The following is a 25,045-nucleotide window of genomic DNA, read 5'->3' on the forward strand; positions in this document are numbered from 1 at the left end:
TCTTAACAGTGCCTACCTCACAGGGTTGTTGTGACGATTAAATGGAGTTAATACATCTAAAGGCTTTAAACGGTGCCTGGTGCGTAGTAGGTGCTCTATAAGCCTGGGTTGTTACCATCCTAACATCTCCTTTCCTGGTGCTGCTAAACCCTCCAGCTCAGGATCTCATGACCTCTTTTCTGAAGACCTTCCTAATTCATGTTCTTGTAAATTCACCACTCTCCAGTAATACTTCATATATCGGATTGCCACTTAAATCTTTCAAACCTCTGATCATGTCTTTATCTTCCTCAGTGGTCTGCAGAGTTCATCAAAGAAAGTCTAAACTCCTTAATCTTTTTTTTTATCCTCACCCGAGGACATTTTTTCATTTTTTTTGTTCAGATAGAGTGGGAGGGGGAGAGAGAGAGAGAGAGAGAGAAACATCGACGTGAAAGGGACACATCAACTGGTTGCCACCCGCATAACCCAACCAGGGTCGGGGACAAACTGCAACCGAGGTACGTGCCCTTAGCAGGAACCCAACCCAGGTCTCTCCGGACCGTAGGCTGACGCTCCAACCGCTGAGCCAAACCAGCCAGGGCTAAGCTCCTTAATCTTGATTTCAAGCCTCACCCCACCCTTACCTCCTGCCCCTAGTTCCGCGCTCTAATCTCACACGTCAGTGCACCTTGCCCGAACCCTCCCCTCCTTGGAGCCACGCTATTTTCTGTTCCTCCAGCATGTCCCTTTATTCTTCCTTACTGGTCCCGGCATATTTTTGCTTTTACACCCATGCTCACTGTTCTCTCCACTTGGAGTTTATCTTCTGGTTCAGATCCTAGCCATCCTTGAAAGCCAGGCCCAGATGCCACCTCCCACCCTGGGGCCTATCTGAGCCTGTCATTTCCCCCACTTCTTCCTTTTCTGATCTCCAGCGCACTTTATTTGTTGTTGGGTTTTCGTTCTCCACCCTAGTAACCTGCCGTCACAGCTGTCGGTTTATGTGCGCCCTATTTAGTATGTCCTCTATCCCAGCCTCTAAGCTCCTTGGAGCCAGGCTCATTCTTCAGTGTGTCCTCAGCCCTGTCCCCAACCCTATGCTCTGCCCAGAGCAGGTGCTCCGCAAACAGGACTGGAATATTCATATTAATGGAAAGTCTGGGAATGACAGCCCAGTCTTTCTGTGACTTATTCTCAGTCACCTTATTGCTCTGTATATGGAAATATTTCAAGTCCACGTGGAATGAGAAAACAGCCTATCAGCAGGAAGACAAAACATAACAGAATGCACAGCCAATCCCCAAACAATGGATTGACTGCTTTTTGGGAGAGAGCCATGAAAAACGATCGAGTCGAGTACCTTTGTATCTGGTCACGACAGCTGCGTTGACACTCAGGGGCTCTTGGAAGCTGACAGTAAGTGTTGTGCTGCTGGTCACTGTGAGGCAGACACTGGTTGGCACCTCGGGGGCTCCTGGGACGGGAGGAAACATAAGGGTCTTAACACTTTAAATCCTTTTCAAACATGTTCCCGCATCCTCAAAGGATGCCCGAGACACGCACTAGAGAAACATTTGTTTGCTTGGAGAACCTGACAGCCTCTGCCTTTGAGCACTTTCATCAGAAGTCTCAAAGGGCTTTATTTGTTGCCATCTTGGTCTTATTTGATCATCAGAACATCTTCTAAGGGGTACAGAATACCAGTTAAGCCTTCCCAAAGTATCCTGGAGACACAGTAGGAGGTTAGCTGGGCCAGCGGAAAGGAGGCGAGAAAGTGTTAGCAGGAACCATTACATTTCATGAAGTACTTTTGTGTAATTCATTTCACTGGAGACTTTTTGCAACCCAAAAAGTAGAAAGGGCAAGTAACAGCATCTTCTCTTTTCAGATGAGGAAGCTGCAGCCCAGAGGCCAAATGACTCCTTCAGGGACGCAGTGAAGACAGGGCAGGATGGAAGCTGGTGGCTTTGGAAGGCCGATTCCGGCTCTTCCCAGCATGCGTGGACGACACCTCGCCTGCTCCCAGGCTGCCTCCTCCTACGCAGCAGTACTTTTCTAGGGAACACCTCACGGGCAAGTGTCCCGTCTGCTAACAGATTTCTGATGGTGTTAGGTATTCCTTATCACCTAGAAGGTATTTTGTAATTTAGAAGATGAAAAATTGGTATCAAGTCTAAAAATGCGACTTTCAACATTAATGTGCCCTGAATGAAGCACAGTAGCAAATGCATTGATCAAAGGGATTGCTTAATGTTGTTTTAAAGAGCAAGTGTATCAGCATTGCTTAAGAGACAGTTAGTTACTATTAAAAGTGACTTTTCATTCATGCCAGTTATTTGCCTCAAGTGAAAGGATTAGGCCTAGTTTGGGACTTCATATACAGTACTACTTCAGAAAAGATTGTCACTGCCTTTCGTCTTTCTCACAGCTAACGTTACCGGAACAGCGGCAGATAATTTCCAAACTGGTGAACTGACCTCTCCCTTATGTTTGAATAAGATTTCCTTTTGTAATAAGAGTTTAATATTTCACAAGTGTTTGATCTCTCCCCCCCCTATACATTTTATGTTAGAGGCTGCACTAAGCAGTACCTTCCAGCGCTAGTATTGTCCAGAAATGAGACTTGCGTAGACTAACAGAAAGAACTGGTAACAGAGAATGGAGGTGTAGACAAAAGCATAATTCATGGGTTGATTGACTGTCCTTCCCTGTATTAACTGAAGGTCAGTTTACATAAGCTCTATATAAAAAACGCAGTAGGGACTTGAAAACAACTTAAACCTGAGCCTGAAGCAGAAACTGGACAAATAGGCAAACAAATATTTTTCCACCTCCACATCCCAAAATATAGCCACTTAGCGCATCAGACCATCTAGGCCGTTAGGCATTAGGGCATAACGGGTGGAAAGTGGTAGATGAGTGTGAGGTGGTGGAGGGAGGCCAGCGCACTGAAGCCTCATGGCTGTGGCCAGAGAACCTATCAGGAGCCAGAAAGTCAAGCAAGACAAAAGATCCTTTTACAGCCTCCCTGAGCCCTTGCTCCACACAGGCTGACAACGGCCATCCGTGACCCTCTAGTGCTACAAAAAAATCAGTAAAAGAAGGCCTGGCTGTCTCACACCAAGCTTTGGCCTAGTTAAACGTAGAGGTCCTCTGCTTATACTCACTGGCGTGCTCGAAGCCTGTTTTCATACGTCTGTAGAGCCGATACCTCCACTCCCAAGCCTTCAGTTGTTTCTCTTTCTCTGTGTTGTCCAGACTGAATCCTTCATCCTCCACCTGAGCAGACAGCTCACTCACCCTCTCCTGGGCTTCCTGCACGAGGGTGTCAAGGTGCATCGCTCGGCTCTCCAGGCTGACAACTAAACGGAAAGAAAGGGGTGACTCCTTTTCCTTTCTGGGGCAACGCTGCTTCACTAGCAAGACATCTGAGCGTCCACGCTGGGTTTTAAAAGATGACTCGTGAAAGTGGGATCTGTGTGCATTAACGTCTCGTTACGATAAAGTCTAATGAGTGACATTTACAACTAGATTCAGTAGTAAATTCATCAGTTTAAGATATCCCCTTGCCCGCGGGCCCTTTCATGACACGCACCCTCCTCATTTGCTTAGCAGTTAGACTTCCACTCTCAAGTGCCCAGGAGGACCACTGCTCACCCACATTGCACAGGTGTCCATGACCTTCAGAGGGACAAACTCTGTTGGGCAAGGAAGGCCCTCGGAAAGACATCAGTGAGGCGAGCTGCACTCTGCCAGAGTTGTTGGTTCTTTCGAAGGGAGAGCCTGATTCAGATTTTTTGCTCTTACCACTTTCTGCCTAGCTCATAGACATTTGTGTATGCGTGTCCTCGCGGCATACGTCTGTTAGCATTCGTCAGCTTATTAACTGCCGGCAAAGTGTTCTCCTGCTGCCGTAGGAGGTCTAGTGAGTTCTGAGAGCTGGTGACTTGAGTGTGATCCGACGGGGGTCCTTGATTGTGGTCTGACTGCAGAAATGAAGGGCCTCTGGAGATGCCCATGCCCGAGAGCAAGCCGCACTAGCTCCCCTTGCAGAGAGAGGTGACACAGCTCGATGTTTCTGTTTTCCTCAGTGCATGATCGTCTCCACATCATGTGTTTGCCCAACCTGCCCTGTGTGAGTGCATGTCCGTGTCCGTGGTGTGTCACCTCTGCGTCAGGCCGGGGGCCGGCCCGGGCGGCCCCTCGGCCCTTGAGAGGAGCCCTTCCTGGTTTGTGACAAAGACAAGACAGCCTCACTGGGGTGTGCGGTGGGGGATGAAATGAACAGATCGGAGTCCAGCTCCACAGAGCTGTCACCGACGCGTCAAACACTCTCCGACCAGAACAGTATTTCCCCCTGGTGGGTGGGAAAGAAACCCAACTAGGTCATTCTTCTCACGCAGGGGAAAGTATTATGAAGATAACTCAAGTGAAAATTTGTTAGGTGTGTTTTGAAATGGAAATTAGGTGGTTATATATTCAGATTCTCTGTGTTCATAGGCATGTTTGCATTAATTACAGGAAATGAATACTAATTTATTATTGCCCCTGCTCACCATCAGTTTAAATTTATTTACCGATGAGGTCAATGAAAAATTAGTTGAGTCTTTTTTTCCTTTTTCTTTCTTTCTTTCTTCTTTCTTTTTAAAATTGCTGTGTAGAACACTCAGGACTGTGTTTTGCTGCAGATTTGTCATGGTTAATGAATGTTGCTCTAGCAGTCAATCATGTACTCTAAATACTGACACACTTTTTTTAAAGCCTCAGTCATGAGCCATGACAGAAAAATAAACAAATAAATATAAAGCTAAAAAACTCTTTCACTGAGCAGCTACACTATGCAGAATCCCCCGGGAGGGCTAAAGGAGGCCAGAATAAATGATAATATAAGTGCTGTGGACGTAGGGAAGCAATGATGGGGTATGAACACGGAGGTTCTGGAGAAAAAAAATACACACACACACGCGGGTGCATACTCCAGTGGAAAAATTGGCAATATTAGTAGCCTCAAGGTGCAATTTCCTGGAGCAGTGAGATTGACAAGTCAGTACTAAATGCTGTTAATTTAACTAACTTCAGATTAATGGTAGAGTCTGCTATGACTGAAGCCCTCAAACACAGTCTCATTATAGCCTTGCTGGGAAGGTCCTAAATATAGGCATTGACAGTTTAAAACAAATTCGTATACATTTGTGTATTTTTAGACATAGGTTAGGCGTCAGAGTTTGTGTCACAGTTTTCAGGTTGATTAATTGACCCAGTAACTGCACCCTCTACCCACTCCCCCCTCCTTCTTCCACTCCAAATTATAGAGAAAATGGGGGAATTGTCCTTGCTAAGTCATTCAGTGAGCTTTTCATTGTAAGCCCGATGTTTGAATTGCATGCATGCGTCAACGCTTGGGTGATAGACACATGATTTATAAAAATAAATTTTTCTAATACTATAAAATCCCCCCTATTAATTTTTATATTCACAACAGTTATTACGGGTGTGAATTCCAGGTGGCATTTCAGATGGACAGCTTCTCTTGAGCTGTGCTCGCCTCCCCCTGAAATTTCTCCTGCTTTCCCTAGCACAACATGCTTTGTTTCTCGACTTGCCCTCCCCTCCCAGGCTGTGGATGTGATGTTATTTGAGTTGCAGGGGTAAAAGGATTCGACATCTTCAAGATAAAGCATTTTGCCTTTTCATAGACTAACAAGGGACATCCATAGAATTTTATGGTCGGGTACATTTTCCAAGCTCATCTCGAACTGGGATACCTCCACCACCGCCTGATGTCATGGTGGTGGCGGCGGCGGGGTGCAGTGGGCCTCTCCGAAGCCACAGAACGAACATGTGTGTCTTCCTGGAGCACCCGCTTTCCCATGCAGGTTTTGATGAGAGCACATTATTTAGAAATTAAAACGAACTTTTCTATTATGGAGGAGAATGGAAAATTTCCCCCCAAATTCAAGATTTTTTTTTTAAAAAGGGAAACTTTATAGGGATTTCTCTCGCCCGCCCCCCAGGCTAAATCTCCAGGTGTCCCTGGGAATACGCGCACTCGCCTCTGTTGTGAGAGGTAATTCCATACACTGGTTGGAGAGGCTCTGACTGAGCCAGTGGCTTCCGGCCATTTCACCAAGCAAACCTTTTATTATTTTTTTTCCTATGGATTTTTTTTTAGTGGCTTAATAAACCACTCTCTCTTGAAAGATTTTCTTTATTGACTACCAAATCAACTGACTCATAAATTAATCATTTTCTCCCTGTTATTAATGACCTATTTAATTGCCAATAAAAGCATCTGTTCAGTAGGAGATAATCAACCTAACAGACTGGGTTAATACATTTTAAGCAAAAGCAAGTAAAAATGATAATCACATTAGACTGTGTAGTCCTAGCTTGAGGAATGGTGTGGGAGGTTGGGCGTTTGACCCTGCTGGGAGCCCTATTCCTGCTTTCTCCACCCCAGGGTAAGAACCTTTTCAACCCCCTTATTTTAAGATGAAGAAACTGAGACCCAGGGAGGTGGGATGATTATTCAAGATTTTTCTTAAACACCTTAAAAAAGCTAGTGCACTTCCTTCAAACCAAATGGAATGCAAATTTACCTATTTATGCATCACAGTTTTCTAACTGCTACCTGTTTGTCAGGAGACTGGTGAGTTCATTTTGGTTGGCTGGTTGGCCATAGAAACTAGAAAGGCTGTGTCTCTTACGATTGACTTTCCTGCCCATCCACGTCTCTTATTCTTGGATCCATTCCCCCCTTCAGTCCAGAGCTCCTGGATCTGTTTGCAAGGTTTGGTCTTTCTCTCTCAGTGCAGTCGATCCCTGCTGTCGCCAAGCAGCTACCCCCGTGCACAGCCACAGCACAATAGAGGGTCTGTGAGCGTGTGGTGAGCAGTCCGGCTGGGGCAAGACCACTCGGCTGCTCCTGAAATAGGTTCCTTGCTATTGTGGTGTTTAATTATCAACAGCATTTCTACCACCCAGTGTTTCTGAGTGGGTATTTGTTATAAGACCTGCCCAGCTAATTAACTACCCGGGGGAGTGGGGGGAGGGGCCGGCACTTGGTGTTCAAAGAATACAATTACGGTTACTGTTTAAATCCTGAGATAAATAATGATCCGACTGAGTGGGTTTTCTTCACCATCAGAATCTAAACTACAGATCACCAACTACTTCCTTGCCTTCCTAGTTCGTAATTTCGCCTTTGCCCTGCAATTGGTAAATTTGGGCCTGGTTGATAATTGCTTTAAAAGCTTGAAAATATAATGAGGGTAACATATAATTTAACATTTTTTTAGGTATGAAGGTGAATATATATTTATTTTTTTAATTAAAAAATTTTTTTTCAATTATAGGTGACATTTCATATTATTTTATATTAGTTTCAGGTATAAAGCATAGTGGTTAGATCATCATACACTTTACAGAGTGGTCCCCCTGATATTTCCAGTACCCACCTGACACCATACATAGTTTTTATAATATCATTGACTATATTCCCTGTGCTGTACGGTACATCCCTATGACTATTTTGTAACTACCAATTTGTACTTCTTAATCCCTTCCCCTTTTCACCCAGCCCCCCACCTCCCTCCCATCTGGCAGCCATCAGTGTGTTCTCTGTATCTAAGTCTGTTTCTGGTTTGTTTGTTTATTTTGTTCTTTAGATTCCACATATAAGTGAAATCATATGGTATTTGTCTGACTTATTGCACTTAGCATAACACCCACAATGTTCATTCATGTTGTCACAAATGATATGATTTCATTCTTTTTTATGGCCAAGTAATATTCCATTGTATATATGTAGCACATCTTTTTTATTTCATCTTCTGTTGTTCACTGCATCGTTATTTACAATAACCAAGATATGGAAACAACCTAATTTTAATTTTTCAATTGAGTCTTTTAGGGAAAATTCATTTGGTTTCCTTGAAAAAAATGAATACATTTGCCCGTTACTAATGACAGGCCATTTTCAATTTAGCAGTACCTTTTCTATTGTTATTAACATTTTCCTTGCTTTTATTTAAAAAAATGTTTTTCTTTATTGGTTTTTAGAGAGCAAGAAAGGGAGAGGGAGACAGAGATAGAAACATCGATGAGAGAGAACATCCAATGGGCTGCCTTCTGCATGCCCCCCCTGGGGATCGGGCCCACAACCTGGGCATGTGCCCTGACCAGGAATTGAACCGGCGACCTCTTGGTGCATGGGTCGATGCTCAACCACTGAACCACACTGGCCAGGCTTCCTTGCTTTTATTGATGAGAAAAGCAGGCACTGAGACAGGCATTTAGTCTAGTGTCAGAGGGTCCTGACAGTCAGCTGTCATGCCTTTTCCTGTGGTACCCTTGGCCCTGTGTGGCTTCCTCCATTAGGGAAGCTCACCGAGGTAGCCTGGCTCATTGCACTTTTAATTTTAACTTAATTCAATTTTAAAGAGTTTTCTTATCCTGAGATGGAATCTTTTTTCTATTATTTCCAAAGTGGAGGCAAGGTGGTAAGAGGGCTTTGGGGGCCCTGTAGCACTTCCCCTCGTGAATGTATCCCCCTAACCAGTTACCGTGGCATCTTGAGCCCAAGCGTCTCATTGCTAAAAGTGGCATAATAGTAGCACCCATTCAGGAGTCGTGATAAGTTAGTGATCATCTTTACAGAGAAGGCTCTAATTTGTGGAGGTTTGTGTTACTATTATTATTATTCCCCTTGGTCTGTGTTATGCTTTTTAGAGGCACACAAAAATAAATCAAATACTTGTTTTTATAAAATAGCTCTATGTTCTTACATTAAAAAAAAGAAAGAAACTTCTCCCAGATAAAAATTTCTGTTCTAACTACCATTCAGAAATATGTTCTGTACTAAGTGGTGTCAGTTTTAACCCTATCTGTTATTTCAAAGGAGAAAACAAGGTCACTTGGGTATAAACCTTGCACCGTAAGCCAATATCCTCAGGCAACCAAGAAGAGACAGTTAATAAAATTTATCTTTGCTGATCATAAATGACAACCTTCTAACAACCTCACAACTGACCTATTTCAGGGAGGAACATCAAAAGAAATAATATGGAGGTATTCCAATAATTGAACATCCTTAAATTCAAATTCTCATCCCAGGAAAACTCAAACCATAAGTTTTATTTTACCCATCTTGCTAAGGTTCAGGACTGAAAATTCACATTGGCTTCACTTATTGTCAGGTTTTCCCAAGGACTTGGAGAGTGTGGTTCCAAATATGTTTTAGAGATTTGGAGATTACATCTTCATTTTAATGACTGTGGAACTTTCTTCTCTTAGAAGTCATTACACCCTGGACACGGGGCTCTGGAATGTTTTTCTCTGCTACGTTCCAGCAGAACGTGGGTTCACAAAGTCCATATTATATAGTTTAGTTGCAGTTGTGGTTCTTTAAGAAGCCAGGGCCTGTGACACAGACAGGGACTCCTGCCCAGCTCTCCCGAACTCCAAGGGGAAAATGGACGTTTTCTCTAAAATAAACACACAGAACACTTGAAGAACTTACTTAGGAAATACAGAGCAGACTGCCCAATGATTTCATAGGGAGCTTATGTATGAAGGAGGATAACCATACCTTCTGCTAATTTTTTAGTGCCATCTGATAGAAATATAGTGTGAGCGTATCATTTTAAATTTCCTAGTAGTGGCATTAAAAAACAAAAATAGGTGAAACTAATGCTAGTAATATATTTTAGTTTACTCAGTAGATTGAAAATATTACTTTAACATGCAATCAATATAAAATTATTACTGAGATATGTATTCAGTATAAATTTTACATTTAGGACACATTTTGGACTGGACACATTTGAAGTACTCAGTAGTTATATGTGGCTAGTGGCTTCTGTGTTGGACAGCATAGTTTTAGAACATAAAATTCTAGAAACTTTGAAAAGTGCTTGTATTGGGCAAGTGTTTTCATAACACAAACTCTACAACAGATGGATAACCTATTTAAATTCTTTACTAGAAACGATTGGGTTTTATTTTTGTTTTTGAGCGTTCTACTCGTTACTAGCTTTTTGGGCCATTTGTAACGTGCCAGGGAAATGTTTTAAAACCAATATCACATTTAATTCTCAACAATCCTAGATAGGTAGTGGGGCGCCCAGTGATCTCTGTCTCCCGACGGTCATACCCTCCTGCCCTGAACCAGTGTTAATCTGTGATCAACAAGATTCAGGAGAAATGAACATTTATCATTTTTGAGATCAGGTTGTAAACTACACAGTTGTGTCCATCTTGGTTTCTCTCTCTCTGTCTCCCTCTCCGTCTCTCCCTCCCTTATCCTTGGTTGTGGGGGAAGCCAGCTGCCATGTCAGGGAGCAGCTCCGTGGAGAGGCCTCTGCAGAAAGGAACACAGTTTTCTTGTGGATAGTCTTTCTGAATAAGCTTGGAAGTGGATTGTCTAGTGCAGATCAATCAAGTGTCATGAGGCTAGGAATGGTGACATTGCAGGGACTTGGGGACGTAACCGGGATTGTATGTGCATGTGTATTGAGGGGGCGTCAAAGATACCTTCTAACTTTATCTATAATGTGTTGTTTTTCTTGAGAAGGAGAATATATTCTGTGTTACATGTATATTTTAAAATTAAAACCAAAAGAATGAAAAGACAATTATTAACTCTTGAACAGCAGGTAACTGTAACTTAGACTATGGCTACCTGATGTCTAAACACTTATCTGGAAAGATAAGAAAAGATCAATTCCCTTGATATTTAGCAAAACCATTGTCTTCAAGATAAATAATATATTCACACCCTTAAATAAAAGTAGCCTTGCAATTCATTCAGTTAAATCAAACGGATTTATTGAGTACCTGCTGTTGGCTAGGGACATTGTGATGAATGAGACGGATCACTTCTGCTCATGTGGAGTTTCCAGTTTAATGCAGGGGAGACGGAAAATAAGCAAATGAAAACATTGAGGAAAATACCATATAGCGGTAAGTGCTATGCAGAAAATTAAAATAAATGATATGATTAAATTAAAATAAAGTGATTTTAGCCTTTGGACTTGGTGGCCAGAGACTAAGTCTCTCTTGAAGATGTTCCATTTAAGCTGAAATGTTGATCGTGCAATGATCAAGATTTAAAGCCTTCCAGGCAGGAAACAGCAAACCCGAGGCCCTCTGGTAAGACAGTGTGGCATGTTGAAGGGGTGGAATGGAGGCTGGTGGGGCTGGTCTGTCATGGGTGAGCAGCATGAGATGGGGTTCGGGGAGCAGGTTTGTACGTCAGGGTGAGGATTTGTCCACCTAGTTTATTTATTTATTATTTTATTTTAATTTTTTAGGTTGGGGGTGACCAGTTCTGAAGACATGTTCTAATCATTTTTTTACTCACTGACTTAGAGATCTGTGATATCTAACATTTGCACCCGGGTTTCTCCCTTAATAAATCATATACTTAGCCATGGAGTCCATAGGAAAAGAATAAATACTATGTTCTCATCGATCCTACCAAATTTACTGGCCACCTATTTTAATGAAGCAGATAAATATATCTGGGGACTCATTCCAGAGACCTGCCTAAGGCTTGTTCTTTACATAGTCTTAATGGTTGCAAATCTTTGTCCTTTGAGGGTGGATTTGATTTCAGGAAACCTCTCTAAATCAAGTCTGGTGAACATGGAGGGTGATGACGCTGGGCAACGCTGTTTTGGAACGAAAATCAGGTGTGACTCTGAGCAACGAGTCAGCTTTTCTCATAAACCGGCTCTGAGGACAAATCCAAGCGTGCTCAGAGCAATGGCAGCACTGTTGGAGTCAGTGTGGGGTCTCCCGGGGGGACCGTGTTCAAGGACAACATTCGTTTGGATTGTAGACTTTCTGGTGTGTTTGTTTACATAAAGCCGGCCTCATTAGTTTATAGTCACACCTCTTAGACGTGCCCTGAACCAGTCCCGGCACCAGCACGAACCCTCGACTACCGCAGAAACGAGGGGTGCATCCTGACAAGCCTGCCAACGTTGTAACACCGGTGCCTGCGCCCTACTCAGATGACAGTTACTCTGCGGTTGCACTTTATGAAGTAACTGAACATAACTCACTCTGGGCCACGTGTCCTAGTTCTATATACAGCATCCAAGAGACGGCGAGAGAGTTCACAAAGAAATGCAGAGAGAGAGAGAGGGACAGGGTCTGGGGAGAAGGAAGAATGCTCTCTATGAAAGGCAGAAAGACGAAGCAAGGGGCATGCCACCATTCTTACCTCCATATTCTTACACCGTGTAAAAATAAAGGCAGGCTAAATCTACAACCAAATTCTACAACGGAACCCAGAAAGGAACAACAACAACAAAAGGTACCCCAAAGTATAAATTACTGGAAGACTTAAAAGTTTTTTCCATACATTCTATGAGCACTACACACAAAATGTATTGACTAAAATTCGATACCTGCAATTCCCTGCAGCGTAAGACAGGGCTTAAAATGACAGCTGAACATTTGAGTACCTACTATGTGCCAGGTACTGGGATCAAACGGTGAGACAAAGTCCACGAGAGAGAGGGGATTTGCACATAGTAGATAATCCAGAAAGGACTGGCTTCGTTATTACTCCTTAGAGAGCCTAAATGATGCCTAATAAATAGCAGCCTCAGAAAGGCGAGGACCTCATTGATGATTCAGCAAATTCCTCTGGAGACTGTTGAACTGTGATTTGAGGGTCAGAGCAGGGTATGAGTGAGGATAAGGGAGGGGCTTATGACTGGGGACTTGCCCGTATGGAGACAAGTCTTTCTCACATAGCAGCTGTTCAGTTGAGCATGGGTCATGGTGACTGGGTGACTGGGATACTGAATGGATGGGACAAATGAAGGCACAGCCCCTAGGTATCCTGAGGTGCCTGAGGTACATTAGCTTTTCCTAAGCCTGGTCCTTGCAGATTCTGTGCCTGTTTCCTGAGCTCAGCACACCACTGTGACAGGAAGTACCTGGGATTCTGCTTTAATAGTGACCAATGTTTTCTTCTAAAAGGAATGAGTGCTGCCTGTCTAAAAGTGGGAGGGACAGAAAAAAGCCACTGAATAAAGACAGTAGATTCATCTAATGAGCAGGTAGAGGTTCTGAATATATTTAACCTTGGGGCAGTGTATACGTTGGGTGGCCACTTCTGGGACTTTCCCTGTGAATACATGGTTGAGTTTCAAGCCGTGTTTATAAAGAACATCTCTGTATGGTTCTGATAGAGGAGCTAAAGACTGGAAGACAGGCCACACCAATGGCTTAGGAGTCCCTAAACTCATCTGTGTTTTTGTGATTCTTGTTATGACATGGGAAGAATTACAGAGGACTTTCTTCTGAGTTGTGTTGGATTCTTAGTTGGCACAGTGGAAAGAGTACGGAGCTAGTTTTCAGAATGGAACACAGGGGAAAGGAAGACAAAATGAACCCAATGAAAAACCCTGCACTCTGCTTTGAAATACGTGACAAGCACTAGAAGAGGAATAGATGGAGAATCAGGGAAGGAAGGAATTGAGCAGCTATGGTGTGACAGTAAATGTATCAGTGCTTGTCCACAAATTCCAAAGAACTGAATATGGGAAGATCTGGGTTCAAATCATGCTTTCACTTACTAGCTTTATAGCATTGGGCGAATTATCTGACATCATATTCCAGTTTCCTCGATTACAATGAAGAAACTACCATCTCACAAGCCAGCAGGTGCATTTTTGAAATGTGTAAAACACTCTAGGAACTTAAGACCTCATTGTTCTTTTAGACCCTGCCTCTGCAGCTACTGGGGGACAATTTGTAGCAGGTATCTGCTCATTTGGTTCTGGCTGGCAGATTGGTTTTCCTCTTGGGCTGCTCATACTTATGCACAAAAGCAATTTCTTTTGTATTTGATACATAAAGTGAATTAAAAATCCCTGAAAACAGACTGTGTTGTTTTGTCCTGTCGCTCTCCTACAGGATGGCACCTTGGTGCATAGATCGGAATGAAGAAACACCACAGAATTTTAGCAAACAGCACACGGGAACCGATGCAGGCCCAATGGCAAAGGCCCTTTGTACTAGTTGTTTAGGAAGGCAGCAGATGGGCACAGAGGGATCATAGGCATCCGTGTCCCACAGTCTCGGGCGTCAGTTTTTTGGAATCCCAGTTCATTCCATGTATGTGACCTTGGGGCAATCATTTAGCCTCTCAGAATAAAAAAATTCCTTTTTGAAATGGAGTGAATAACATCAACTTGAAGGGCCAGTGTGAAAACTGGAGAAAATGTATGTGGCGACTTCACAGACAGTCAAGATTCCTTTGCCATTTGTACACTTGCGGGAGTGTATGTCTTTGACTCGTTGGGTGGCCTAGGTGGTTTAGGTGTCATATTTCCCAGAAGCTAAAACCTGGGATTATCTCTCACCGTCCTTTACAACTTTGTGATGATAATTGTGGTTATCACTCTCCAGGGAATGAGAAAAACCAGGGCTCTTTGAACACATTTTCTTTTGGTTTAACAAGATATTTAGTCCTCCGGGTTCTTTTATAGAGATTTAATTATGCACAAAGGAGCTTGAGGAGAATGGGAGTCTTAACTGGTTTCACAAAAAAGGAGAATTCTTTGTAGCGTCTCAGGTAAGTAGGACTAATGTTTCACCCAGCCCAGCGCAGGCAACATCTGGATGAATGGTCTCCTTGTTCCTATAGAATGGGGCTCAGTCTGCATTCTCCATGTTCAGACCCTCAGATTCTCTCTCCACCACTCTCTCGCGGGATCTTCGGGACAGACGTGTTTGCAGCATAAATTGGAAGGTAGCAAATAAGCCCTTTTGATTTCTTCCATCCTTATTTGCCCATCCTGCAACCCCTCCAGTCCACTAAAAGGAAGCGGCGCTTTGATGACGAAGCTCTTACTGAAGATGAAGAGGCCCAGTCCTACCAAACCCCAACCCTCGCTCGCTTTGACATGGATGTGGTGAGCTTCGCACTTCAAAAATAAAGACTTTTCTGATACAAGGACCTGCCCCTGTACCTAGTCTTTGGGTGGCGGGGGTTTGTGAAATTTAGACCCAGAGACGTGACCTCTAATTATATATTTGCTTGCTTCTCTTTCAGCCTTCTGGGTCTCACCACTTGGAAGTAAGTGAATCAGCATTAGTGAAACTTACAGTTTGATGAGTTTACTTTTTTCTTTTAGGAAACATAAAAACGGTGGCTCAGGGCCACTGTGGTCATTGGGTCAGAGAGTTTGCACCAAGGGGAATGTAGTGCCTCCCTCAGAAGGCTGCGCGGACGGAAGGGTGAGTCCGTGGAAGGTGCCCAGAACAGAGCCTGGCACAGGGTTGGGGCTGTTGAGCTTCTCCCATGCGCTCCCGGGCAGGATATGCCAGCAGCCCCACGGCAGCTCCCTCTGGCGAGTCCTCAGCCCTACTTCAGAATACATCCGGAGAGAAGCCATTCACAGAAGACCACATGTAATACAATTCCATTGATATAAAATGTCCAGAATGGGCAGATCTCTGGCAACAGAAAGCAGATTAGTGGTTGCCCAGGGCTGGGAGCCATGGGAGGGTAGAGTGAGAGCTAAAGGGTATGTTTATTTATTTATTTATTTATTTATTTATTTTTAGATCATTGATGACAATGGTGTAAAGTTGATTGTGGCAAGGACTTCACAATTCTGTGCATATACAAAAAACCATAGAGTTGTACACGTTAAGTGGGCGAATTATATGGCGTGTGAATTATATCTCAATAAAGCTGTTAAGAAGTACATGCAGAATTCCACCCCTGCTCACCATCCTTGCCATGACCGCTAGTCCAAGCAACTGGCATCTTCACGAAACAGCCTCCTAATTGCTCTTCCCCGGTTCACAATGGCCCCACCGCTGTTCTCCACAGAGCACTGATCTTGTAAATTGTGAAGCAGAGGATGCCATGCATCTGCTCCACTCTCCACCATCTCCTATCACATTTCCAGTCAAAGGGAAACATCTCACCACGGCCTGAACAATCTGGTTCCGGTGACTCTTAGCGGTCAGTCTCTTGTGTTCCTTTCGCTTTAGCCACACCCGCCTTCTCGTTCTTCCACCACGGCCGTCTCATTCCTGCTTCCTCACCTTTCTGTGTGACACTCGGGCCGCCCAGAATTTGACCCCACAGTTCATGGCTCATTCTTTGATGCTGTCCAGGACTAAGCTCAAATGTCACCCCATCAGAGAGGCTTTTCTTGACCAACGCTATTAAAATCGTGTCTACTCCATCAACCTCTAGCCACTCATTCATTTTATTATCTTCGTAGTATTTATCGCTATTTGAGTTAATTTCTCTACTTGTCCACTGGAAGTCCCCTGCATGGATTACGTGAGGTCTGTGAGGACAGGGATTTTGTCTTGCTCACCACTGCATTCTTACCACCTGGAACAGTGTCTTGTCCTCAGCGTTTGTTGACGGAATTGATGAATGAAGTCATCACATGGCTAATGAACACACAGACATCACACACACACTCACTCTTTTCTATGTGTACTTCCATAGCCTCACTGAAGTGTTTCACATTTAGTTATATTAGGAGGATGTTCCTTTGAGGCTCCTTTACAATACCATTCAGTGTATTCCACTTAGAAGGTAACTTGATGCTTAGACTGACAAACACTATCACTACTTGCATGGAAGTCCATAAAAACATGTAGGAGATTTCAGAACCTATGCTTAGTCAATCATTCCTGCTCTAAAGGTCAGCAATGGCTATTTTGGTGACCTACAGCTGGGGTCTGGCCTTGATAGTACATATTTTCATTCTCAGATTTACTTACAGTGTGGACTTTCTCTAGCCCCTGTCCTCAGGAGAATCCTAGCGATGGGCACGTTGTTGGTCATGATGGCAATATCCAGAGGCGTCAGCCCCTCACTGTTAGGAGTATTGAGATCTAGTTCTTCTGCTGTGTACTGGTACAGAAGGATCTGCACAGCATCCATGTCCTGCTGCTCGACTGCTTCAAACATGGCTTCGTTGCCCTGGAAGTTCTGGAGAAGAACAAAAGCAGGTTAGCATAGTTTCGCAGGCTAGTGTGTCTTGGCGGCTCAGCTGTCGGGAATTTTGGAGACCACTTGAGTGACTGCATTCCCACTTATAATTTACCCCAAGGTCTTCAGAGCAACTGTTTCTAATGGACATTGTACAGATACGTGCATGTAGATGCATTGAGACAGTGCAGGAGCGCACGGCTGGTCTACAGAGAAGAGCAGGCAGCAGCCTTCTCCACCTGGTCTTCAGTGGGGTACGTGTGCCACAGGTCCCTGAACGGTGTTCTATGAAGAGAGCGTGTGGCCAAAGCAATTTGGTAAACATTGGAGTAAGCCAACCTGCCACATTATTTTCCTCTAAGACCTCTCAGAGCCTGTAATAGTTTTAACATGCAATTAATGACTTCTCCAGCAGGTGGGAAATAGGACCTGTTTCAAGTATTTGTTCAGAGAATGTGGATTTTTAATTGCATTTGTTTGAACTGCCCCTGGAATAAGGTTCTACAGAACTCAGTTTGGGAAATGCTGGCAGAGAGAACATAGCACCGGGAGTTGACATTGGGACTAGCTTGGAACCGGGAGTACACTTTCTGGTTCAAACTCAGCCCCTCTCTTTCCACCCCAGGTCTCTACTGTCGCTCAGACCTTGATCATCCCTTGCCTGGACCATGGCAGTGACCTGCCTGTTGCTAGGCTTTTCTCCTCCAGCCCATGCTGCACACCGATACAAGAGGACTCTTTCTAAGATTGCATTACATAGCCCTTCTTTTTTCAGACATCTCTTTGGTGCCGCACTAGCTGCAGGCTGACGCCCCCACTCATACACTCCTTTGTACTAACTCTACCCTTTCTCAGCCCAGAGCCCTGACCACGGAACACCTGGCATTTCTGAGCCCTCATGTGAGGGCCTCAAAAGAGGTGGTATCCAGGGAGGGTTTCCCTGGCTGGGCGGCAGATTGTTTGAGAGTCACAGAGGACTAAACATTTAATATTCATAAAGACACTACCCATAAAGACTATAGGGTTCCTTGGAAAAGTTCCTTCAGAGGGTTAATAGTAAACAAAGGAGGAAACTGTGGAATTCTCTCAAATACATATTTCTATAGCTCATGGGAGAAGAGCAACATACATACATTTGCACATCTATTTGGCATCTCCTTCAACAGTAGCTTGGTCTTCAAAACGTTGAAACACCATTGGTCCTGATCTAGCATAGGAGCCGCCTAATTAAAATGCGTGAGCTCTTCAGGGACCAAATATTGAGATTGGCAGGTTTTATTTTTAGTCTCATCAAAAATTGATTCTCCCCATCAAAGGCTGTAGGTCAGCTTAGCTGAATACATAAAACATGACTGAAGAAAATACAACGTGATGATGCAAATGCTTGTTTTGACAACGGCTCGCAGGGAATCGAGTGATTTTGGCATGCAGCGCTCAGGACAATCTGCTGAATGGGAAAGGGTCGTGTCTACCATCTGCAAACCAAAGATCCTCTGATGCTCAGGCCACAACTCAGCCACAACCAAGCCCTCCCCGAAGATGTGTTTGAAATGAGAAACGAGTGCAAAAGTTAAAATGCCACCCTGTCCACAGTCGTGCACTTGTGAGTCTTCGTGTGTCTCATGTCTCATGTGCCGTATTCCATCTCTTAAGTCACCCCCCCCCCCCCATGCTTTTGCTGGCAAACTCCAGCCAGCTGCTCTCTGGAGAGGCAAGGGCTCGTTTCTGTTAAGCTCAAACAAACGGTGCAATTACCCCCTGCAAAATACCCTTGCCGGGCACGTTGGTGTTATGCCTGAGCTTTTGCTGAGGATCCATATAAGAAACTACTACATGGGAATGTTTGTAACATCACCAGTACTACTTTTTATTCTCCATTAATTCATTATGACAGCGTAGAAAAGCCAGGGGATGAGCAACAGAAAAACATGAATGTCTCCTTATAGACCAATATACTTTCAGCTATCAGTTAATGGGTTGCTGTAACTCCTTGTTTCCCTTTCTGCTTTGACTGCACAGGAACTCAGATACACATAATGATAAAATGTAGGTACTACATTTGCCTAGGTTTTTGGTATATCTAATTCTCTTTCCTTCCCAACTATTTTCTTTTTTCTCCCTCCCTCTTTCCCTTCCTCTCTTCCTTCCTATCCCCCCTCGCTGTGCCTCCTTCTCCTTCTCCCTTTTTCACTCACTGTCTCCCTGTTTCTCTCTCTCTCTGTCTCTTTAGTTCACATTATCTGATACACATGCAGTTTTTTGGCTTGGGTTTTGTCTTGAATGCCTTTGGAAAGCATGAGGAGTATACATTATAAATAAATAAAAGATTGTTTATTGATCATTCAATATTTGAATGACTAATGAAGCTCTCAGAAAGCCTGTTTAATCTCAACTCCCTGTTGGCTGTTTTTGGTTTCTTTGGTCTAGTAGAGAATGAAAAACGAAGGGCAAAGAAAGAGGAAGAAATTAAGGAGGAGGAAGGGGACACCTCCCGATCACTCATACTTCAGCTAACCACACAGGCACAGGCAGCCCGTCTCCCCGACTTCCAGAGCTCATAAAATTGCCAACGTCAGGCTCGGAAGTAGACACGGATCATCTCAGCATCTCCTTAAACCCAAGTACAACCGCACACATCAAGGCAAGATGAGAACATACAGAGTTTTCTTACCACCGAGGTCTTTCTGAGACTCAGCCGGTCAGTCCTTGCTCTGAAGTAGGCCTCGTCGAATGAAGAGTGGCCCCCCTTCAGTTTCTCAGACAGGTTCCTGTACAGGCGTTTGGCAGCATTGGGAGATGATGGGGCACTATGTTTTTTTGACTGAGAAAGATGTAAATTCTGCATTTGTTGGGTCATTTTCACACGACAGTTCCTAAGAGGAGGAAAAATCTCTATCAATTACACACCATGGTTGTAAGTGGACACAGGATTTTATCTCCGGTAACCATCTGGCATTCTAATTAAATATTATAGCTGGAAGGGAGCTTCGAAGTCATCAGAGCCAGCCTTTGTGTTCTACATGAGGAGATGCAACTCGGGGAGAGGAAGCAGCTTGTTTATGGCCACGTGGCTAATTGCTGGCAGAAAGGAAATGATGGCCTTTGTTTACGATATGAACATGTACATCTACATGCAACATGACATGAGCCTCTACTTTAAGTCTCTGTCTCACTTGGAGGAAACATCTTAGTTCTATAGCCCAGAACATCTGTTCAGTTCCTCTCAGGTATACACAATCGGTATTGTTCCACTTACCTCCTAGATGCTGCTCTCTGTTAGGTGTATAACAGAGTGTGCTTATTCCCAGGAGATCCCCTTCTCTCAAGGTGTTAAATTATGCCCGTGTTTTGAGATTTGGTGAACCACCTAAGTGCCCAGAGGTTTGGAGGGTTTATACCCAGAGGCCCTGCTCACCCCAGATACTCCAGGCAGTGTCCTCCAGCACTCGCTACTGGCATTCTCTAAGTAGTGCCTCACTGCTGTTCCACAGGTCTCTAACAGGTCCCAGTGTCGTAGCTGAAGTCACTTTCCAGATCAGCATTGCCATTTCAAAAGCCATCCACCATTCTGCTTGATACTGCTACTGAAATATTCATGTCACCAAGGCTCTGGATGCTGGCATGCATTTGCATATTGGATGAACAAATGCATGAATGAAATAGCTGGCCAAGGCTGCTACAGTGAAGTGTCCCCACCCCTGTGCAGCCTCTGGTGCTCTGGGTCCAGCTCTTGCTAGAGTATGCTGCTGCCTTCCCATCACCTCCCTTAACATCTCCAGTGGATTCTTCCATGTGTAATGCTGCCCTCACTACTTAGCCATGAGCCTTAGGTCATCTCCAGCCCTTCAATTTTTATAACCTATGGACCTCCTGATATAATAACACGTAGAACCTCTTTTATTGACCAGAGTCTTCATAGGACTGACTTGACTGATTCCCTACTTCCCACAGGATAAAATCTACATTCCGTAGCCTCACATATATTGCTTACCTCTCCAGCCTCATCTCCTTCTGTACCTCTACGTGTTATGTTTCAGTCTTTCTGATTTCCTTCAGGTTTCCCAAATAGTTGAAACCTTTTGCTACTTCTTGGTCTTTGTGCGCACTGCTTTGTACATATTGGAATTCCACCTGTGTCTTCATCACCTTAAGAAAGGACTGCTGATCCTTAAAGTCTGTGCTCAAGTGGTCTCTGGCATCCCCAGCAAAACGATCTAATTCTTTACTCATTCACTTAGTATATGCTTGTTATAACAAATATTTTAGCATCTTGCAACTGTTCTTTTGGCTTTCTGTCTCCCAGCTAGTCTAATATGTGTCTCAAGAATAAGGACTGTCAAATAATAATTTTTTATATCCCCAGCACCTAAAATATGCCTTCCTCCGGGTGAAACAAACATAACACAGATTAGGATATGAATTATTACTCTTCTACCTGCTATGTGAACTTGGGCAAGTTACTTAACATGTCTGAGTCTCATTTATTAATTAAGGATAATAATAACATCTACATAGTATAATTGTCAGGATTTGATGAGATAATGCATGTTAAAGAGCTTAAAGTAAAGGATAGGTCATGGCAGCTGTCATTTTTGTCATAGAAGATACTCAATAGACACCTTAGGAAAAATGAATGTACATATGGGGGTATTATAGTACACCAAGGGGCTACCCAGAAAGTGAATTTCCTCCTCATGCCTCTGAATTGGGTTCCATGTTTACTAGCACCAACTCATCTTTGCTAACTTACACTTTCACAAATGGCGATCCATCTTTATTACATTATTGACTGTATTTAGGCACTTTTTAGGTCTTGCTTGCAATTTCCTCCAACATAAAAAGACTTTCTAGTGCCTTTTAAGGTGGTCAGACCTGATTCAGTATTAGTCATGTCCATTAGCTCTACCCAGTCTTACCTAAATGGTCATATTTAAATTTGGGAGGAAGATATAAAGCACTGTCTGTAGTGTTTCTATATGTGTGAATGTGTTCTCACAAATATTTAATAATCTTTTAATTTACACAAAAGCAGAACTGAAAAGAGTAGGTGATTTGACTTCTTTCTCTTTTCCGTCTACAAATCCTTTGCTTCTGATTTACTAGCAATGTTAGTGATTCTTCTCTATCTTTTTAGTCCCACAAAAATTGCAGATTGATATGCAAGCTGGCTCACATGGGGATTGCCTTAAACTCTTTCTTTCTGCCTTCTGCCTGTAGCCTTTCCCTTAAGAATGAATGCCCCAGTTAGTGCCATCTGTCCTGTCTACATCATTATCATTCCCAAAATAACTCCACACTTTTCTGTATCTGCCACAGTGCTCAGGAGTCCAGTAAATAAATTCTTGTCGATTGATCAAATTCCAGTTACTTGACCTACAACGGATGACACCTACCCACTGGCCCCTTTTATCTCCGCTCATGTCCCATCTGTTCTCTTTAGTCAAAATAGATCGGCTTTCTGTCTCTCTGACTTCCCTGCCACACTTCCCCAGCTGTCCCTTCCTTCCAGGCTATCTTGTAGCATATTTTTATTCTTCTAGAATTTATCTATCATTATGTATGTTTTCTTACTCTATATTTAAAATTTTGTCTCATTAGAAGTACTGAGAAAGAGAACTTTCTATTATCTGTTCTCATAAATATGCATGACCCTTCCAATGAACTGCACCCTTAAATTTTTACCCTTATGGAAAGGAATAAGCATTTGAGAAGCAGTGTAGCTTTGGCTCTGGTATTTGGCAGACCCAAGCTTGAATCATGATATTGTTATCTATAATCCAGGTTATTTTGGACAGTCTCATAAAAACTTAAATCCTTCTGAGTTTGTCTAATCACATGTAAAAAGAGTTCTGCTAGAGCTGTGAAGATGAAATGAATGAACAAATGAAAGGTACATATCTTGTTTGAATGGCACAGTAGCCACTCGATAAATAGCAATTATTAAGGTTACCTCAAATCTTCTTCCCAAACCAGAGACACCAAAGTACATTGCAACAATGTAAATAGTGTTTTTTTGTTTGTTTGTTTTAGTTTTGTTTTTCTTTATTGATTTTTAGAGAGAGAAGAAGGGAAGGGGGGGAGAGAGAGAGAGAGAGAGAGAGAGAAACATCGATGAAAGAGAACATTGGTTGGCCATCTCCTGCATGCCCCAACTGGGGATCAGGCCCACAATCTGGGCATGTGCCCTGACTGGGAATCAAACCGGTGACCTCCATGAGTCAATGCTCAACCACTGAGTCACACCAGCTGGGCGCTTGTTTGTTTTAAACATAGTTGTGAAATCTGATTTCATGTATTTATTATACTATTTAGTCTTTATTATAGAAAATATATGTTTAGATATTTTAATATGTACGCTTTCAGTAACTTCTAGTAGAACAGGAAGAGCAAGTAGAACTTCAAACTATTAAATGGAAGAGAGGAATAAAGATAAAAATTGAAAAATAAAGAAGAAATAAAGTAAGAAAACAATAAATACACATGTAAAGTAAAGTAGCAGGGCTAAGATTAAATATATCTGTGAGAACAGTATATTCACATGGCTTACTTTTCCTAAAAAAAGACAAAACTCTCCAATTGAACTTTTTAAACAAGCCATTTACAAGTCTTACACCTAAATAAACATTTCACAGAAAGATTATAAACAGAATAGTAGGAACAGCAAAGTAAGGACATCTAACAATTTTCTTTTCCATAAAAGCAATGAGAACACTAGCAAAAATTAACTTCTTCAGAACCCCAGAAATTAACCAAAGGTTTGTGGCAATCCAGGAAGTGTTTATTTAAGAAGAGTGGATACATTCAGTGAGAATAGTGAGCTTCATGGCATTTTTAACTTGCTTAATTCCCATCTTCCCCAGCTCTGTGGTAGTCTTGAAGACCAACAGCCTACATTAATGGTAAAACAAAACCCAAACCAAAAAAAAGTAGCCTGGTGGTCACTGGTGGTACAGAATGGTGATGGAGCTCTTTCAAAACCCCATTTTGAGAGAATTGTCTTTATTTGACCTGTTTGGTGGTTTCTTGGAAGACCACACTCACAAGGCTTTTCTTTATTTGACCTGACTTGGACCTTACCAAGTGCAAGTAACCTTTCCTCTGGGGCATCTGTCAAAATCAAACATCAGCAACCGCCTAACATCACAGCTGCCTGAGATGGTGGATAAAAGTGGGGCAAATAAGAGACTAACCAAAAAGCTTAAAGGAAAAGCTATGGAATGTAATGTACATAAGGGACTTTAAAAGCTCTGACACATTCCTGGGGCTCTATCAGATCTCATGCATGCCCAGGGCTGGGAGTATTCCCATGGAATACCTGAGAAGGTCTTAAACTCTCATTGCTGTTGGACTTGGAGGCTCTGTGCAAGCTGGAAGTGAAGGCTAAGGCAGAGCAGCCTACTGCCTGATGAGTATTGAAGGTGTGCCCCCAAATGCACACAGAGCCCCTCTGCAAAGACTAGGAGACTTATTAGTTCCAGTCATTTAAGGTTATTTTTGTTCAATATTAGCTGACCACTAAGCTAACCAAGAAGAGACTTAGTAGCCGCATGACAGTAAATAGACTTTACAGACATACTCTGAAAAAATTACTAAACAAATGCTGAGGAAGGGGGGTAATCTGATTTCTAGAGTTGCTACATTATGTTATTTAAGATGTCTAGTTTTCAGCAACAACAATATGAGACATGCAATGAAACAAATATTATTTTCCATTCACAGAAAGTAAAGCAGTCAATAAGCATTGCCCCTGAAGAAGTCTGGAAGTTGGATTTATTAGACAAAGACTTTAAGTTTGAGATCTTAAATATTTTCAAGGAACCATTTCTAAAGAAATAAGGAAATTATGAGAATGATGTCTCACCAAATAGAGAATATCAGTAGAGAGGTAGAATTTATAAAACAAAGCTAGAAACAAATAGACATTCTAGAGTTGAAAAGAATAACTTAAATGAAAAGTTCACTAGAAGGATTCAACATCAGAGTTGATCAAACAGAAGTAAAGATTAGCAAACTTGAAGACAGGTCCAGTTTTAGGAGCAAAAAGGGGGGAAAAATGAAGTAAAATGGGCAGAGTCT

At 42.9% G+C, this 25,045-nt stretch overlaps 1 protein-coding gene across 2 annotated transcripts in view; it reads right to left on the reverse strand.

Moving 5' to 3' along the window:
• The window catches only part of ANKFN1 (ankyrin repeat and fibronectin type III domain containing 1), a 151,280-nt gene that overhangs the window by 117,271 nt on the left and 8,964 nt on the right, over positions 1-25,045 (reverse strand). Inside the window, exons 1-4 of one of the 2 annotated variants that reach the window (XM_036269323.1) lie at positions 19,641-19,841; positions 16,759-16,969; positions 3,150-3,344; positions 1,343-1,456 (exon numbers count right to left, since the gene is read on the reverse strand). In XM_036269323.1, coding sequence (XP_036125216.1) covers positions 1,343-1,456; positions 3,150-3,344; positions 16,759-16,969; positions 19,641-19,826 — 706 coding nt within the window. In that variant the 5' untranslated portion in view covers positions 19,827-19,841. Of the gene's footprint in view, positions 1-1,342; positions 1,457-3,149; positions 3,345-16,758; positions 16,970-19,640; positions 19,843-25,045 lie in introns of those variants that run through there. The other variant, XM_036269324.1, reaches the window with a different exon arrangement.

The sequence above is a fragment of the Molossus molossus genome, unplaced genomic scaffold (assembly GCF_014108415.1).
Source record: "Molossus molossus isolate mMolMol1 unplaced genomic scaffold, mMolMol1.p scaffold_m16_p_19, whole genome shotgun sequence".
Lineage (NCBI taxonomy): Eukaryota > Metazoa > Chordata > Mammalia > Chiroptera > Molossidae > Molossus > Molossus molossus.